Source organism: Podarcis liolepis (genome assembly GCF_965112155.1).
Source record: "Podarcis liolepis genome assembly, chromosome: 10".
Classification (NCBI taxonomy): domain Eukaryota; kingdom Metazoa; phylum Chordata; class Lepidosauria; order Squamata; family Lacertidae; genus Podarcis; species Podarcis liolepis.
The window spans coordinates 67,561,494-67,573,631 of NC_139562.1; the positions used below are offsets into that span (position 1 = coordinate 67,561,494).

Below are 12,138 nucleotides of genomic sequence, written 5' to 3' on the forward strand. Positions count from 1 at the left end.
AATGCCTGCATTGCCATGGGGGAAGACTGGGCCTACCAGGACCTTATCTTACATGGAAACACGCTGCATGAGTAGACCGCATGCACATTGGGGTATTTAACATGTTGGCCAAACACCCAGCTTGAAGTGGGAGGTGTAGCATGGGTGCTTTTAGGGTCCCTGAGAGAAGGAGAAGCCAGGGTTGAGGATACTCTAGGCAAAGCCCAGGTGAGAGATGGGATGCATGGCCACTGTTGATATGTGTGAATTCTTATGCCATGGACTATGTGGGTGGTTGGAGGTACTGAAGATATAAGCGCCTTTTTTGTGCTGCTCTTAACTGGATTGAGATTAATACCCACCTGCATTTGCTGTTGCCTTATTGTAGTAAAGGGGAACATATAGCCCTCTTGATGCTATTGGACTACAGCAGGCATAGGCAAACTCGGCCCTCCAGATGTTTTGAGACTACAACTCCCATCATCCCTGACCACTGGTCCTGTTAGCTAGGGATCATGGGTGTTGTAGTCCCAAAACATCTAGAGGGTTGAGTTTGCCTATGCCTGGACTACAGCTTCCATCATTCCTAACCATTTGCCACTGCTCTTGTCATATCCTCCTGATCACTCCCTGACGTTAGAACATGAAGAAGTGCTAGGGGGGTCAATTATAATGACTGTGTGAAAATACACTGATGAAAAGAAGGCAGACTCCAGAATAATACACTATAGACACATGGAATTTCCTGTGAAATTGAACAGCAATTCTCCCTTCATGAGGAAGCAGGAAAAAACTCAAATGAACTTAGTGAATACTGTTTGGAAATGTCTACTTTATGGGTAATTACTGGGTAATTATACTGGAATAGCTACTTACATGCAGCAGTAAGTGTTGAGCTCTAAAAAATAATATGTGATGATGTGATAAAGCACAGAGTGGTACATGCCAATATAACATATTTTTCAACTTCCAAAAACGACTCCAGCACAAAACCACCGAATTACAACTAATGAAGTTCAGTTCTATCACCTGTGGCCTGAACCAAGATGATTTTAAAATTCCATTACAGATGTTAATTAATATAAAAATCATGTCATTGATAAGTCATTTTCAACACTGGTGTATGAATGTTTACTGTCCTTACTTCAAATGCATTTAAGCTTTAACATAATGTCAATCTGGTTTGTTTGCATTGTACTGCATTGCATTCCCTGCCCACCTCACCTGTTTACATTTTTCCCGTCTACAGCTGCCAACATAGGGTAACACTTCATGCATCTGATGGACTCTAGTCTATGAAAACTTGTGCTATAATAGATGAATTAGTCATTAAAGCATCACAATACTTTTGCTAAGATAGTTGTCATTTTGGAAAATATTCCAGACTCTATGATACTCAATCTCTCCCCCCCCCCCACCCACTGTATTATTAACGTGGTGTGATCTTGCTATGGCTACTTTAACAGTAATACCAGATAATCTTGCTGCACTGCCACTGTTCCACAGGTTCCAGAAAGCCTAGAAAGAATTCTGAATTTCAGATATACTATGAAAAAACCTGAGCCAGTGGCGACCATTGCCACCAGTTTGTTTGTTTGTTTGTTTTGTGATAAAAGTTTCAAAGCCCTGAAGTCACGTTTTATCTATAGTGAGGGTCAAGTAAACTGCTAGAAAGTAAGTAGTGTGGGACTGGGGTTGTTTTATAGTACAGTGGTACCTTGGGTTACATACGCTTTAGGTTACATACGCTTCAGGTTACAGACTCCACCAACCCAGAAATAGTGCTTCAGGTTAAGAACTTTGCTTCAGGATGAGAACAGAAATTGTGCTCCGGCAGTGCGGCAGCAGTAGGAGGCCCCATTAGCTAAAGTGGTGCTTCAGGTTAAGAACAGTTTCAGGTTAAGTACAGACCTCCGGAACGAATTAAGTACTTAACCCGAGGTACCACTGTAGTGTGTTCCTTAAAAAGCACATATGGGTTAAGAGAAACTGCCATGGAAATGAGAATTACATCTCTGTTAGGCTGTATATATTATTGGCCTGAACACAGAAGCATTAGGAATAGCCTCCATGGCAGCTCCACAAGGAGGTTATTACATCTGCAGTGGTTTATCTGATGGATCACTGATGTTATGTGGATTGTTTTCATGATCTTGAAGTGGAACTTCCATCAACCAGCCAAGGGAAAGGTATCTCAGACATCAGGCCAGTATATTCAAAAACTCTAAAAGTATAGTGATTAAGAGAACGAGGTAAGAACTATAGGTGACTGTAGGTGAGCTGCAATATCTCAACCTAACAGCCTTCATTTGTAATATGGGAATAACAATACCAGAAAAGGCCAATTCATTTCAATGGACTTGTTCTAAGCATGACAAAGTCTGGATCAGGCATAATATACACAAAGTGCTTTGAGCACTTAGAAAAATGCTGCATAAATAATTGTATTAACGTTATTACCACTGCCAGAAGACCATGAATATCGCTCCCCATGCTGCAGAGACCCTCCACACGATAAGCTTAAAGTGCTGATTACAGCCGCCACGTTAAGTAGATGCACTTGGGAAGACAACTGTTCCTAATCAGGGGAGGACTGGATGTAAATCAGTCTAAAACCCAACTATGGCATCCTACTTTATTCCCCCAGATTTAGTCTGATTGCTTCATTATTTAAGGATGAGTGAATGTGATGGGCAGAACAACTTGGATGTGCATAAATGTTACTTCCATACACTTCCTTGTGCATAGATGTTGCTCTATACAGATTTCACCATGGGATATGTTTTTTTAAAAAAAACTTATTTAAGTTGCCTTTAGGATTATTATTTTTTAAAAAAATATGTGGGTGAAGGTGTTCTGACTCCCATATGACATCAGAAACAAAGAGGTGCAATATCAGAAACTAAACAAGAGATTAGGGTGCAATATTCCAATGTCTGGAGTAACCTCATTAGCCTCACTGAATTATTTTCTGAAGGTGACTTGTAAACTCACCCTTTCATACTCCTTGCCCACATTTTCTGCAGAGCAAGTTCATTTCTATCTGAAATCTTTGTTAAAACAGGGGCAGTGTGCCTTCGCAAAAATGCTTCAGAAGTTTTGGGGGCTAAAAAGTCCTGTCTATATTAGTAGTTAAGTTTCTTTGAAAGAGCTGCCTGTACAGTGATGAGTACATTTTTTTTAAATTTGCTTACTTGTAGCTTATAGCTTTAAAGACTTTCCATTTTAAAGATTTTCTTCCTGTTGATTTATGTTTCCTTATGCAGAACCCTCTGGTGTGTTCAAACAGAACTTGTCTTAATGAGATGAGTTTATAAGCACAGTGACAAGAGAGGTGCAATACTGGGAAGGCTCACAAATGGTGCGTGAAGTTTTAAGAATAAGGCTTTCAGCTGTGATACTCGATTTCTGGAACCGACTCAGTCGTCCAACCCTCGAAGGAAAACTTGAAGAACACTGTTTCAAGATAAATTGAAATTGTCAGCAAAAGAGCTGAACCTTCTCGCCCTTAAATTCCTAATTAGAGCAGCCACAGTGGGAACTGACCATTTAAATGACAAGTGCAAGAAAGAAGGAAAACAAGACTTGCTAAGATGACAGTTCTCAAACTAATTACTTCGCAGTAATCCCACAGTATTCAATGGAAACTACGTCAGATGCAAAGACAATGAAGGGAACCAAAGTAAGATTTAAGCCCTTTTCAGGCCTTTGGGGGGGGGGACCAGTTCTTAAATAGGCTGAAATTCAATACTGTACTTTAGCACAACTAAGGTTGCCAATTGGGCTGTAAGTGACTCAAGCACTTTGAAGAATGCTGTGAGGGGAAACAGGGGGCATTGTATCAGTTCATGATTGCAACTTTGTCCCTTCCAGATGTTGCTGGACTCCCATCAGCTCCAGCCAGCATGGCCAGGGTGATGGGGATTGTAGTACAGCAACATAAGGATAGCTCAGCTGGTTAGAGCATGGTACTACTAACTGTTGGCTTGTTTGCAGTATAGTAGCGCTGCACAGAGCTTGCTGGGGAGACCATGCATTAAAAAGGGACTCAAAAATAACTTAAAGAAGGTTTTAATAAGAAAAACAAAAACTCCATTTACACTAAATACATCAACAAACCAGACCCAACCACCAACCCATCCCCCAGGTTAATGGGAGAGCTAGGTGCTGCTTCTTATATACTACACAGTTTAATCAGTACAACTCAGCAGCACCTGCTATGTTTCACAGCTGTAAAGCTGGGTCTCATTATCTTGCTCTGGCCCTTGCTCTGGCCCCTTAAAGACATACACATTGAGTGGAACAATGATGAACCTTTATATATTAAGAAACCATTTAACACTAACACCAAGGTTACAGGTTCAATCCCCGTATGAGACAGCTGCATATTTAGGTTGAACTAGTAGATGATCCTCAGAGTCCACCTCTGATTCTATGATTTCGCAACATTTGGAGGAGAGCTCCAGGTTGGGAGAGGCTGCATTATAGTACAGTGGTACCTCGGGTTAAGTACTTAATTCGTTCCGAAGGTCCGTTCTTAACCTGAAAATGTTCTTAACCTGAAGCACCACTTTAGCTAATGGGGCCCCCTGCTGCTGCCGCGCTGCTGGAGCCCAATTTCTGTTCTCATCCTGAAGCAAAGTTCTTAACCCGAGGTACTATTTCTGGGTTAGTGGAGTCTGTAACCTGAAGCATATATAACCTGAAGCGTATGTAACCCGAGGTACCACTGTATCCACTCACCACTGCTTCTAAAATGAACTATTTATATGACGTGGCAAATGTATCCAAATACTGTAAGAGTAAATAACATTGCTCTATGGAAATTATTGCAACATACTAACAATTGCAAACTTTATGCTGTCTCATTTCTTATACATAGTGTCCACACACTGTTTTCATTTGTTCAGCTTTTCAAATGTCTTGCAACAATCTAATGTAAAATTGTTAGTAATTTTCTTTGTACTCCAGCAAACAGTGTGGATTTGGAGAGACTTGCCATTTGGGGTGGGGTGGGGTAGATATAAACCCTCTGAATCTGATCTCAGCAGTATTTGCGGGTGAAACTTAACATATCATTTGTATCATTCTTGACCTTTTGCTCACCCTCTGGTTTAATCTGTGCACTGCCATTTATTTTCATATGGTCAAGATTCACTAAATAGGCCCCAACCAGTCTCAATGGAGAGAAATAAACAAAGACAGTACAAAAGATCATTCAGTTGAGGAGTTACCGCTGGCCATTAATGTGCAACCGGGCAATACTTTCCAGAGATTTAAGACTGGGGAGAGGCAAAAGACTAGTAAGGATGCCAAACACCCACACATTCATTTACACAGCACAGCTGAAGATATGAATAATGGTGTTCCCAGAGGAGGATATTTCATACAAGTATATTATAAGCAACACAACACAAAACGAAGAAAAAAAGTTGCACTGAAACGAAGCAAATGAAATTGCAACAATGCACCATGAACTACGTCTACATATCATGATCAATCAAATCACCACAGTCTTCAGCATCGTCATGGCAAACACTTTTCATGCTAGTATTACCGAATAGTTAAAGGTAAAGGGACCCCTGACCATTAAGTCCAGTCACAGACAACTCTGGGGTTGCAGCGTTCATCTCCCTTTATTGGCCAAGGAAGCCGGCGAACGGCTTCCGGGTCATGAGGCCAGCCTTGACTAAACCGCTTCTGGTGAACCAGAGCAGCGCACAGAAACGCCGTTTACCTTCCCGCCAGAGCGGTACCTATTTATCTACTTGCACTTTGACGTGCTTTCGAACTGCTAGGTGGGCAGGAGCAGGGACCGAGCAACGGTAGCTCACCCTGTCGCAGGGATTCGAACCGCTGACCTTCCGATCGGCAAGTCCTAAGCTCACTAGTTTAGACCACAGAGCCACCCACGTCCCCACCGAGTAGTTACTATATATTTATTTATATCACACCTTTTCCCCAGATGGGACTCAAGGAGGTTATATGTATGCCCCATGTGCACAAACACAAAGATTTCCTCAATAATATTGGAACTAGACTTTTTTTAAAATGATTTTTAAAAATACAAAACCAAATGTTAGGCAAAGTGGAAATATTGCATAGATTAGAAAACTGTAACAGGTAATGAGCATCCGAATTTACTATGATACTCCAGTAGAAGAAGAAGAAGAAGAAGAAGAAGAAGAGGAGTTTGGATTTGATATCCCGCCTTTCACTCCCTTTAAGGAGTCTCAAAGCGGCTAACAATCTCCTTTCCCTTCCTCCCCCACAACAAACACTCTGTGAGGTGAGTGGGGCTGAGAGACTTCAAAGAAGTGTGACTGGCCCAAGGTCACCCAGCAGCTGCATGTGGAGGAGCGGAGACGCGAACCCGGTTCCCCAGATTATGAGTCTACCGCTCTTAACCACTACACCACACTGGCTCCTACTTGGTACAGTATATTCATTCATGGGAACAATCCCATAGTTCAGTATAGAAGTCATTCTCACTCAAGAGGATCAACAACAGACTAACACCGAGATGAAACAACCTGCTATAGTCCCTTGAGTCATATTTGAAAAATAATCAGGGGCCTTCAGATGTATATAGCTAATGTTACACCTGATGTATGAATAAAACTCTTGATCTTATTGGTGCTGTATGTTTTAGTATGTCCAAGTTTCATATTCACATATCACAAATTAGCATTCTATTTTTCAATGTAAGCTTTGAGGATCTTCAGTAAGGAAATGTTTCATCAAGTCTGCAAAACTCAAGGTTCTGTTTTACGCCTTTTAACTAAGATGATTTATAATATAAAGCTACAGAAAAAGCAGGCTTTTTAAAAATAAGGCTCAATAAATATTCCTGTAATATTAAGGTTGCAAGCAACAGATGCAGACAAAAAACTATCATTTCCTCCTTATGAGGAAATAAATAAAGTTCAAATACTGTTGAGTTTGCCACTGACTTCAGTTGGTGGATTTCTGCTACTATTTTGACCTACAATTGCGGACATACTAATTTCATTAAAATGACCTCTTTGTAAAGAATCAACCCCAAGCACTTAATAGTGACAATAAGAATGGCATTAAATTACTCAAGTCATTTTAATGTAACCTCTGTTGAACCAGTCACAGTTAGCTCAGTTAGCTACAAATTAAGCCCTTCCAGCAGTCTTCAAAATGGGAACTCAGATTACTTTTATATGTGCAATAAATCATACATTTAATATAATGGCATCTCTTGCATAGCTGGTATATGACACTGATCCCTTACAGTTTACAAAGGTTTAATGAACCAAAAGCAGCAGCACCTATTGGACAAAAATGTAGGTTAATATCTACTTTATCTGCTGTAAAACTGGACATGGGTATAAATGACTGCAGGAAATATTTACTTTCACTCACAGCACCGGAAGCAATATGCTCTAGTCCTCTGTTTGGCAAATGCTAATAATGTAACCACAGACATCATTATATGTTCCATGCAAATAACAACCCGACCGCGTATTTCATTTCATTTTACATTTATTGGACAAAATAAAAAAATTCCTTTCATTAGCACCTTAGAGACCAACTAAGTTTGTTATTGGTATGAGCTTTCGTGTGCATGCACACTTCTTCAGATACATGATAGGACAGTTAGCTGTTTTGCTCGCACGCCTAGCTCATCTATTTGACACGATTCCTTCGAGAAATTCCCATCCTCGCCCGCTCTCACTGCATCCCACTTATGACACCCCCACCCCCAACCTCATTGGACACAAGTGTCATTCATGTCAATGGCAACAGCTCTCACATTCATGGCTTGCGGTTGCTACTCAATGACAACTGCCCGAACACGCAGTGCAATCCAACACAGAGCACATTGCACAGGCAGGTCGATGCCTGTTTCCAACGCGTTGTTTGGACTGTAGGCAATTTCTCATTCAGTGACTCTCTTCCTTCCCTCTCTCTCTCTCTCTCTTCCTTATGTCATGTGCAGATGCCAACAGGAGCGCTTCCTCCTGCCTGGCTAGGCAGAGAACAAATGGCTGAAACAGCAGCATCTCCCCGCCCCCCGCCCCCCATGTCCCTGCTTCCTTGTGCACAGCTTATGCCTTGGGGGCATCCTTCCTTCCTGCTCTGCAATGCAACCAAGCGAGGCTTTCCCTTGTGGTTTCACAGTTAAGGCAAAAGGAAGGGGGAAGGAGCCCCCCGCTCCCAGCTTCCTCCCAATCGATGTGTCTGCTGGCAATTCTGGAGAGAAACAGGGGCACCCCGCCTGGAGCAGGAGGTCAGGAGGGTGCACAGGTGCCAACTTGAATAAAATATTTGGGGAGCACAGGTACACCCCGCCCCTCATAGTTGATCACATTACGTGGTGCATGCACACCATTTGAATGGCAATGCCCATCAATTTTGGGAGCCCCAGTCTCCTCAAATATTTTATGGGGGGGGTGAAGACCCCTCAGCCCCTAGACATTGGCTCTTATGGGAGGGTGCCAACTTGAATGAAACAATGGTGGTAAGCCCATGGACATAGCCAGGATTTTTGTTAGGAGGGGCAGGCCTTTTGTTGGGGGGGGGGGGAGAGAACCTCAGTTTGCTAATGCATTTTTATTGATTTTTATTTATTATAGGGGGGCCAGCTGCCCCTCCATGCCCCCATTGGTTATGCCCATGGGCAAGCCCTGCCCCACATAATCAAATCGGCATTTGAATTGGCCCCCTCAAATATTTATTGGGGGGGGCAAAGATCCCTTAGCCCCCTAGAAGTTGGCTTCTACGGGGGGTGTGCCAATTTGAATAAAATATTGGGGGGTAAGCCCATGGACATAGCCAGGATTTTTGTTATGGGGGCAGAACCTCAGTTTGCTATGCATTTTTATTATCGGGGGCAGCTGCCCCTCTCTGCCCCCCCCTTGGCTACGCCTATGGGTAAGCCCCGTCCCACACAATCGATCCGGTGCACGCACACCATTCAATGGCAATGCCCATCAACTGGGGGGGGGGAGCGGCCCCCTCAAATATTTTATTGGAAGGGGGGAGATCCCTCAGCCCCTAGAACTTGGAATCTTAGGGGAGGGTGCCAACCTGAATAAAATAAGAGGGGTGAAGCCCCGCCCCACATAATCGATCGCAAGAATCGGAGCATGCACCTCATTCGAATGGCGATGCCCATCAATTTGGGGGAGCTCAAATATTTTATGGGGGGGGGGTTCTGAAGGGACCTCAGCCCCTCGGAGTTGGTTCAGGCTGGCCCGAGCTTCCCTCATGAGAGACCCTGGGGAAACAGCAGGTGCTTCTTATTCTTCCTTCCTCTTCTTGTTCCCTCAGGGGCTCTCCCTCCCTTCCACACACGCGCGGCGGAATGGCTGCCCTGCACCTCAGGCTCCGCGCACATCCCGAGAAGTCTTCCTCAAGTTTGGGAGCGAGGGGAATGGCAGACCCCCCGGTTCGAGAGAGGGGACCTCCCGCCCCCGGGCCCGTGAGGCTGGAGGCGAGGCGACGCCGGGCGAAGTTGCCTCCCTCACAAACACTCACCGAGTCGGCAGAGGCAGAAGAAGAAGAGCGGCAGGGACGCGAGCAGCCAGCGCCGGAGGATTCGCATTTCCACACCGTCTCGGCTGCTGCTTTCCTCCCCTCGAAATGGAAAAGAAAAACACCGCCCGCTCTTCGTTCGGTTCTCTTCGGGCTAAGGAGGGCGTTACGCCCGGTGGGGAAGGAAGCGAGCGAGAGAGAGACCCAAATAATCCCCGCCAAAGACTCTCGCTCGCTCGCTCGCTCGCTCTCTCTCCGCGAGGGACTTCGCAGCCTCCTCGGACCTAATGCGCTCCGAGAGAGCGCTGTTGCGGCTCGCGCGGCCGGTGTCTGCGCGTGCGCGTCTGCGCGCAGCTGCGAGAAAGGAGGGGGGGACGCATCTAGCTCGCGCGCGCGCGCGCTACGCTGGAAGACAAGAGCTGCGCGCGAGACGCAGGCGGAGTTGGCGCGCGAGCGCGACTTAGAAGGAGCAGAGCGCGGGGAGGGGGAAGGTTTGGCGGGAAGGCGCGGGGCGGGGGGCGAGACGAGAAGCGCCCCGCGTGAGGGGAAAGAGAGCGCCTGAAAACCAGGCGGGCAGCTTGCCCCCCGAGCATCCTTCCTTGGAGCTCTTGCTTCGCCGCCACCGCCGCCGCTGCTTCAAGTCTGTTACGCTCGTCTCCCCTAAGAAAGCAGGAGACGAAGAGTAGCGCTACCTCAGAGCTTGCGGAAAAGATGAGGTGGAGATTTCCCGCCCTGCCATGTGTCCGGAATTTCCCGGACACACGAGAGTACCGCGCTCCTCAGCTCCTCTGCCTCTCATGCTCCATTCAAAATCATAGTTTGTGCCCCCACCCAAGCTCGGCGCCCAGTGTGACCTAACTGGTCCTGCTCCCCTAAATCCGCCTCTGGGAACGGCTCCCCGGGATCAGCTGTCTAAAGGCTTCCTCACTCTTTCTAATGGTAGAGCCAGCCCCACATTCTGTCCATAGCTGTCAACTTTTCCCTTTTCTTGCGAGGAATCCTATCCGGAATAATAATAATAAGAGTTTGGATTTGATATCCCGCTTTATCACTACCCGAAGGAGTCTCAAAGCAGCTAACATTCTCCTTTCCCTTCCTCCCCCACAACAAACACTCTGTGAGGTAAGTGGGGCTGAGAGACTTCAAAGAAGTGTGACTGGCCCAAGGTCACCCAGCAGCTGCATGTGGAGGAGCGGAGACGCGAACCCGGTTCCCCAGATTACGAGACTACCGCTCTTAACCACTACTACACCACACTGGCTCTCAGTTTTAAGGGAATTTCCCTTAAAAAAGGGAAAAGTTGACAGCTATGATTTTGTCCCATGGGGTCATTTCCCCACAGACCTATGAGAGGTACTTCAGTAGGGTTGCCATATTTCATAAACCAGTATGCCCCAAAAGTTTTTGATCATTTTTTAGGAAGACCCCCAAATTGATGAGATTTTTAAAGGAAAACCCCAAAGTTCTTGAAGGTTTTTTAAGACCCAAAGTTTTTTTTAATCCCAAAGTTGTTGAGCTTTTTTTTTTTTTCAAAACACACACACACAAATTTCCAATTGACTTGCCTAAGATCCAAGACAAAGCACCACCTTTGAAATCCCTGTAATGTCCGGACATATAGCAGCCTTATATTTCAGTCTCTATTAGTGATGAGCAAAGGCTATGGTAGCCCATAGAGCCACTCTGTGAGTGTGGATCTTCTTACTATCCTTTTTACAGCAATTGGACACATGGGATTCTGCCCTTAGGGTGTTTCCTGAATTATCGCAACTGTTAGCAGCCCTCAGACATCAAGATAAGGAGGAGTTTGACATAAACTCTGGCACCACTCATTTTAAAAATGAAGCTGCCAAATTAAGTTTGCACCATTCTCTTGAATCCCAGCAAGTGTGAGAAAGCTTCACATTCTGGTTTAGCCATTCTCCATTCAAGAAACATCTGCCCTTCCCCTGTCCCCCAGAAACAATACTTCTGTCTTGTCCAGATTCAACCTCAATCCGTTAGCCGTTATCCGTCCTCCAGATGCCTCCAGACACTCACACAGGACATTCACCACCTTCGCTGGTTCTGATTTAAATGAGAGGGAGAGCTGGGTATCATCTTCTAATCAAGAGCGTAAAAGAGGCAATGAGAGGGGCTGTGATCAACTCTCAGCTGCCAACTCAAAGGCGATTCCGTGTGGGGTTCTCCAGCCCCTGCTTGGGCTGCCTTGTCTACATTAATCATAGCCAAGACAAAATGGAGCACCAGTACTTTACTGGAGCAGTAACGTTATCAAGGCAGCAAAGCTTTATTGAAAGTGCACATATTTATTTGGCTGCTCAGAGACCAGGGGTGGGGGAGAATTATTTCAACACCTTGCAGACCAGCTGATTTATTTTGGCTTTATGACTTGGATGCTCATCCCTCAGTAACTTAGTCCTTATCATGACTTTCTAACTTATTTCTTCTAGGGTTGCCATATTTCAAAAAGCAAAAATCCAGTGGCCAGAAGGGGGAGCTATGCAAGATGTCACCATGATGGCAGTAGCCCAAGATCTCTGATCAGTGTGAGCTCGCTTTGCCATAAGACAGCAAAGTGGGTTTTCATACCCTGAAACATCTTCTATTTGATGAGAAGCGCTGAGCGTCCAGAGAGACAGAACAAGCTCA

At 45.0% G+C, this 12,138-nt stretch overlaps 1 protein-coding gene across 6 annotated transcripts in view; it reads right to left on the bottom strand.

Moving 5' to 3' along the window:
- The window catches only part of PTPRZ1 (protein tyrosine phosphatase receptor type Z1), a 109,578-nt gene extending 99,748 nt beyond the window's left edge, over positions 1-9,830 (bottom strand). For 3 of the 6 annotated variants that reach the window (XM_083463194.1, XM_083463193.1, XM_083463192.1), the window contains exon 1: positions 9,490-9,830. In XM_083463194.1, the coding sequence (XP_083319320.1) occupies positions 9,490-9,556 (67 nt within the window). In that variant the 5' untranslated portion in view covers positions 9,557-9,830. The remainder of the gene's footprint in view (positions 1-9,489) is intronic. The other 3 variants (XM_083463196.1, XM_083463195.1, XM_083463191.1) reach the window with 2 other exon arrangements.
- Between the last annotated feature and the right edge of the window lie 2,308 nt (positions 9,831-12,138).